The sequence below is a fragment of the Mus pahari genome, chromosome 4, assembly GCF_900095145.1.
Source record: "Mus pahari chromosome 4, PAHARI_EIJ_v1.1, whole genome shotgun sequence".
NCBI lineage: Eukaryota > Metazoa > Chordata > Mammalia > Rodentia > Muridae > Mus > Mus pahari.
This window is the reverse complement of record NC_034593.1, coordinates 61,808,523-61,815,952: the sequence shown is the minus strand read 5'-3', so window position 1 is coordinate 61,815,952 and position 7,430 is coordinate 61,808,523. Positions and strand designations below refer to the sequence as shown.

The following is a 7,430-nucleotide window of genomic DNA, read 5'->3' as shown; positions in this document are numbered from 1 at the left end:
AATAAAAAAATAGCCCTCAGTTAAAATTTTTTGCAGAGCTAAATAAAGCTATAGCTCAATGATAGAACACCAAATTTGGAAGTACAGGCCTTTGGTTTAATCTCAGAAAGGGGGGAAGAAAGATTAAGATACTAATTCTGTGTAAAAATAAAAAGATTAGCTTCCCAATGTCTGATTCATTGTCTGAAACTGAACCTTCATTTTCCTACCCCTAAGATATAAAAGTGATCTAAAGTGAACCAAAATACAATAGTTTATATCAAAAGTGATTCATACATATTTTTATATGTTCAATCAATATAAAACCAATTTAAGAGGTTAATTTATACTCCAATATTTGGTTAACACTTAAAAAGATCCTAACTTTTAGTCATCTGAATCCAGCACTATAGTAATAAAAATACTAATGCCTCCTGTATTAAAACTCAAGCCAATAAAACTGCATACATTAGGTGGCCAAAATATCAGTAACAATTACATCCCATCAAACCTCTCATTATCTATCAATCAAATTATGAAACCTTCACAACACTTTAAGGAAACAATTAAAATAGTAATTTATTAAAGTTTGAGGTCAAATTTCTCCTTTCAAAATATAAGGGAATACATGTACTATACAATAAAGGTTTTTGCCAACTTCCTAAGGCCACAGATATGCAAGCAACATATAATATGACTCATCATGACATCATTGATGCACCTTCTTCACCAGTGGCATCTTGAGAAATATGAAGGTCTTCAAGCATCTCAGCCAGACTAATTCGAGGTGCTCCTTCATCATCTGTGTCACTTTCCACAGGGATCGTTGCATCTAAGGAAGCAGGCATTGATCAGTCCCATATACAAATATGGAAATGCACAAACAACTCCTACCACCATCACTACTGAGCAATCAGGCTGTTAGAAGCTCACAGCTCTTATCTACAACAAGTTTTCAAATACTAAATAAATGAGCAAATTAGAAGTAGAGCTAGCAACTTAAAGGATCGTTCAGAAACAACTGCACCATATGTATATAACAACATTTAATAAATTTTACTGCTCCTTATTAACTGTTAATTAAAAGCCTAATTATAACAGTTTATAAGACAAATAAAGTCAATTATGAAAACCAAAGTTTTAAAACACCAAATACCCTCACTGATACTCTACAACATGACTTCAATACTCCTAAAACACCAACCTCTGTAAATGTTGACATTTTTTCTAATTGCCTCATCTTCTTCAAGATCTTCAAGAAAATCTTGATATTGCCTGTACGAAAAAGAAAACTTTAAGCACTGTACTAAATATTATACTATTCATAAAGGTCAAATATGAATGCTAATTAAGTAGGTAAGCTAGAAAACAAATTTCCTTGCAATATTACTGCTGAGTATTAAAGTGATGTTAAATCTAAGACAATGAAAAATTACCTCCCATCTCTATTCTACTCAACCAACCCAATTCTTATGGACAAGCTGTTTTGTGTTTTAACAATATATGCGCATGTGTGTGTGTGTGTGTACATGTACGCCAGATGTGTGAGGTACCCACAGAGGCCTAAAGAGGGCATTGGATGGTCTGAACTAGAGGTACAGGTAGGTGGCTATGAGCCACCTAATGTGGGTGCTGAGAACTGAACTTTGGTCCTCTGGAAGAACAGGATGCACTCTTAGTTATGGGAGCTATCTTTCCAGCCCAAGAAACAGCCCAGAGACAATATTTTCAGTCAGTTCTCTCCTTCAGTCTTTAATGTTGGTTCTAAGGGCTGGAATTCTGGTTACATGGCTTGTACAGCAAGAGCCTTTAGCTCCTACACCATATCAGCAGGCTAAGACTATAGTTGACATAGTTAAGTACTTCTAAACAATTTAATATACTCTGTGTGTGTGTGTGTGTGTGTGTGTGTGTGTGTATTACATTGTAAAATTCTGTTGCTTCCCAATAATGTAAAACTCATCCTTTAAAAAATAATAATAATAATTTTTTGTTTGTTTTATTTTGCTCTTTTTACTAACATCAAGAATTGAGGCCACAGGCTGAAGAGATAGTTCAGTGGTTATGGGCACTGGCTGTTCTTCCAGAGGACCCAGGTTCAATAAATACCCAGCACCCACACGGCAATTCACAACTGTAACTGCAGTCCTAGAAAACACGACGCCTTCTTCTGGTCTCAATGGGCACTATATGCATATGGTGCCCAGATATAAATTCAGCCAAACACTCATACACATAAAAATAAATAAAAACCTCAAAACAAAAACAAATTAGGCCACACAGACACATGTGCACACACCCACACGCACACACAACCACACATACGCAGAATTAAGGCCACATTTAAATCATTCAGTACACCCTTTTTGAAAAACATTTTCACTTCTGCTCACTACCTGAAAAGTAATATCTAATGTGAATGAACTAGTGTTTTATGCTTACGATATAAGCAAATCATCTACTTGTGATATCCACAAGGTAACTGTTCATTATACTTGAACTTTTTAACTAAATTATTTATATTAACACTATAATTACAAAGACAATAACCCAGGAAATAATTACTGAGTTTGTATAATATCACTATATCATATTATATCTTTTTATGGGTTCTCTTATATAGATTCCATTTATAGTTTCTAAGAATCCAAAGTTAATTTTTAGTGCAAAGATCTATTGGGTAATATCAATTTCTATACAATCTAAAACTAATGTCTAAGGCTTTCCCTTGCAACTACTTATAAGGGTTCAGGAAAGCAGAACCTTTCATCATCTGTGTCCATGTTTTCTCTGTCTCTTGCAAGCTCTTTCAGTTTCCAGTTTCTACGGCGCTGGCGTTTGGTACGGTCATAGCTCTTCTTAATTAACACCTGCAAACAGAAACATGTGCAGTTATGAAACACTGAAACACAGTGGTGGGGGGGGGGGGGAGACCTCAAAACTTGGGCATGCCAGATAATCCATGGCAGCAGTCACATTTCAGGAGAAAGGTGTAGAGGTCAAGAGGCAGTATCAAGAGGACTTTTAAAACTTTTACCATGTATGAGGATACATTTGAACATTATTTATATAACTGTGAAAATTTCAAATGACTAAACATTAAAATTTTAATACCTAAAACCTAAATTGTTTTCTCATCAAATTTCAATTTTCAGCCATCATTCATACAGCCCATTTTGAAACATTACAGATAGACACTTTGTTTTTCACAGTAATAAGCACTTAGAAAATTTACAAGTCCTTTATAACATTTAATAATATATACTAGTTAAAATATAACATTTTTTAAGAAAACTAGTGACCTCCTCATGTGACCTTTAATAAATTCCAATCCTGAGGTTGGAGAAAGGACTCAGTAGTTAAGAACATTTGCTGCAGGCTGGAGAGATGGCTCAGTGGTTAAGAGCACTGACTGCTCTTCTGAAGGTCATGAGTTCAAATCCCAGCAACCACATGATGGCTTACAACTATCTATAATGATGCTCTCTTGTGGTGTGTCTGAAGACAGCTGCAGTATAATTATATATAATAAATAAACAAATAAATAAATAAAAAACCATTTGCTGCTCTTGCAGAAGAGCTGGATTCCATTCCCAGCGCCCACATGGTGGCTCACAACTACAGTCCAGGACACCCAACCCCCTCTGCTGACCTCCACCAGCACTGCACACACCTGATGTACAGTAATACATGCAGGAAAGGCAATCATACACATTAAGTGAAACAAAGAAATCTAAAAAAGAAATACCCATTTGATTTGTACCCAAGTTTTTTGTTTGTTTGTTTGTTTGTATTTTATCAACTGAAGAACAACCAGATGAAACAGGAACCTCCTATTACCAGATCTTCATTTTTGCTCATAGCTAAAGAAAATCATGATTATTCTAAAAGGATTAAGCAAGTGGGAGTAGGATTATTATCCTTCATTTCATTTACTGATGTTTATGAACTTTATTTAAACTCACCACATTACAACTCTATACTTTTCCCAGGTAAAATTTTTTTTCCAAGAGTTGACTCTATAAAGGTTATTAATTTAAATTCTAATTTGTACTAATACTGAATAATGGTCTCAATCCTAAATGTCCTGTGAAGTAGAAAAAGTGTATAAAATAAGCTAATTTAAGTCTATCTGATTAACTTTTGTAAGTTATCATTTCTAAGTACAAATGTATCTGTACTCTATCACCAGCACTGGAGTTTTGCTTGGCAGTACTGGGTGATGGAAGCCTTATGCTAGGCAAGCACCTCATTTTATAAGTCCTCTTGTCCATTTTTGGTTTTTTTGCAACAGCATTTTTTACAAACTAGACTTAAAGTCACTGTCTAATCCAGGTAGGTCTTGAATTTGTGATCCTCCCAACTCAGCCTCCTGAATGCCTGAGATTGTAGGCCTACGTCACCAAGTCTGGCAGTATCAAGTGTTTTGCCATGAAAACGAAAATTTGACTGGGGGAGGGGTACTGAGTAAATTCTAAGAATTAACATAGGAGCAACAACAAAAAAAAATCTAAAGCCTTACCACATCTGGAACTCTGTCTGACTTCATTTTGTTGACATACTCATCATTTAAGTTACAGTTGGCCAAATCAAATCTGAAATATAAACAATGAATTAAGGAGTATCCTTCGTGTATCACTGTACTCTCTCTATAGTATTATATATACACAACTGTCTTTCTAAGTGAAAGATTTTGTATGTTCTCCACTTTAAGTTTTGAAGCTGAGAGGTAGTAGCTCATGCCTTCAAACCCAGCACTATGGAGGCAAACGCAGTCAGATCTCTGTGAGTTCGAGGCCAGGCTGGTCTACAGAGCTAGTCCCAGGACAGCCAGGCTTTCAGAGAATCCCTGTCTTGAAAAGTCAAAAAGATCCTCTTCCAGCCTGTGGACACCAGGCACAAACATGCATGCAGGCAAAACATACACATAGAACTTAAATTTTTCATGACAGTATCACACTGCACTGTAAGTTTTTCACTGTCCACTGTGGTTTCTCTTTCCCATAATCTCGTTAAAGAAATAAGACAGACCCAGTAGCCTTAACTTCACAATTCAACTGAATGAGTCTGCAAAGTTAATACAATAAGCAACAACCTTTCATTCTCTTGTAAATGGAATTCAAACTCTGAACAAAACACACCAGATGTCTAGAACACACTGATAACCTCAAATGCAGAAAGACTGTTATTTACTTTTATGTGTTCTGTCTGGCATACAGGCTGTGGTTGTTGGCTTTTTGGTTTTTTCCTTTTAACTGTGTGTGTGTGTGTGTGTGTGTGTGTGTGTGTGTGTGTGTGTGTGTGAAGTGCCTAGAAGTCAGAAGTGTTAGATCCCTTAGAACTGGAGCTATTGGGGGCTGTGACCTGCCTGATCTGAGGACTGGGAATGAAACCTGGATCCTCTGCAAGAACAGTAGACTCAACCTCTGAGCCATCTCTTCAGCCCTAGCTGTTTCCAAAAAGTGAAGTATTTTCACAGCCATAAAAACTATGCACACTCTTCAAAAGCTGTAATTATTTATCTAACTATATAAATTCAGTGTTTAATTGCCAAAATCTCTGAATAAATGACTCTCAGATGATGGACCAAATGAACAACTATAGGCTTCTATGCAATCCATGGGTTTATAGTTATCAATAAAATAAGCTGAGGGCTAGAAAGATGGCTCACTGGGTAAGAGCACTGACTGCTCTTCTGAAGGTCCTGAGTTCAAATCCCTGCGGCCACATGGTGCTCACAACCATCCATAATGAAATCTGATGCCCTCTTCTGGTGTGTCTGAAAACAGCTATAGTGTACTTACATATAATAATAAATAAACCTTTGGGCCGGAGCAAGCAGGGCTGGAGAAAACAGAGCCGGATCAAGCAGAAGTCCTAAAATTCAATTCCCAGCAACCACATGACAGCTCACAACCATCTGTACAGCTACAGTGTACTCATATACATAAAATAAATAAATCTTTAAAAAAGAAATGAACTGAAAGGCTCTTAAACACTCTTAAATCTTTTGAAATTAACAAATTTAGTATTTTAAATATTTATTGGCTCCTGAAGAAAGCCTGCAATGCTATCTGGCAAGTACAACAAAATAAAACAAACCCCAGCACCAGGTCTCCAGGATTTAAAAGATGTCCCAAGTGAGTTCGGCAAAAATACTGTTTATCTGTATTCATTTCAGATGTCTTCTGGATCCAGACTTCCCCAAGGGTGTGCTTAACAGAAAAGAAAGAAATCATATCATGGAAAAATTAAATATAATATTGACTTTTTTTCTCATTTAATATGCATTTAAAACAGCTTTCAACTTTCCAGAATTCTAAAACAATCAAAACTAACAAATTACTAAATCAGGAATGCAGAAAATTACTCCAAAGGAAACCATAAAAGCAATCCTAAACTTGTATAAAACATTAACTACTTACTAAACCACACAACATGTAACATACACACATAGCATTTTCAAAGGAAAATGTCTTCATAGAGACTGGCTAACCCAGACTGAGCAAAAAATTAACTTGAAGGCAAAAGAATACTAAAGCAAGAAAATAGACCCAAGACTTAAAGAAAAAAACAAAACCAAAAACCTAGAGTTCAGAAAAACCTACAAATTTCACCAAAACTCTGACACAGGCACACACTGAAGTGGGTTGGAGACAGGTCAGTGGATAAAGATTACTGCAAAAAGTCTGATGATCTGAGTTTGATCCTCTGATGCAACTCCTTCAAGTTGCCCTCTGACATTTTCATGAACTTGTGCACGTGCACAGCTTTCCTCTCCCCAAATAAAATTAAAAATACTCATCTCTTAAACACTCTCATAAAATAGTCTAGTTTACCAAAATGTAGATGCCCTTTTAATTTAGAGAAAATATAGTAAATGAAGTTAAATGGCATTATGAATTAACAGTAATAGAGATCCAGAAGATAACATATTCTACAAAATACGTGAACTTTCAGGTTAAGAAGTTGGTGTCATAACAAGACAGGAAGGCATTATCTCTGAATAAAAGACTTAAGAATTACAATATTCGTATAATTTAATGTGTGCTCCCACCTAGATACTAGTCTGAACAAACCTCAAAACACTTGTAAGACAAAAAAAAAAAAGAAGCCTATTCATAGACCAAATGTAGTTCTCATAGTTATAATCTGATTAACTCAAAAGGATCTCTATGATGTACAAATATCTATAGATGATTTCATATTTAGTAATGATTTGAAGTCAAGAGATTGTCCACTTGGTTCTCCTCCAACAAAATAAAGGGACAACATGACTTTTATTTTTTTTTTAAATAAAAAAAAAAAGAAAAAGGCCTTTTCCCAGTACAAAAAAAAAAAAAAAAAAAAAAAAAAAACTTATCAGACTGTAGTTTAGCAACCTTACCACAATGAGTCCATTTTTAAATTTAATTTTATTTTTTGTGAGACAGGGTGTCAGTCTGATACTA

General features: G+C 35.3%; 1 protein-coding gene across 1 annotated transcript in view; it reads right to left on the bottom strand.

Annotated features, from left to right (window-relative positions):
• Positions 1–532: 532 nt before the first annotated feature.
• Nmd3 (NMD3 ribosome export adaptor) overlaps positions 533–7,430 on the bottom strand; it is a 27,617-nt gene continuing 20,719 nt past the window's right edge. The window contains exons 12-16 of the mRNA XM_029538100.1: positions 6,082–6,194; positions 4,502–4,574; positions 2,743–2,849; positions 1,184–1,254; positions 533–811 (exon numbers count right to left, since the gene is read on the bottom strand). Coding sequence (XP_029393960.1) covers positions 681–811; positions 1,184–1,254; positions 2,743–2,849; positions 4,502–4,574; positions 6,082–6,194 — 495 coding nt within the window. The 3' untranslated portion in view covers positions 533–680. The remainder of the gene's footprint in view (positions 812–1,183; positions 1,255–2,742; positions 2,850–4,501; positions 4,575–6,081; positions 6,195–7,430) is intronic.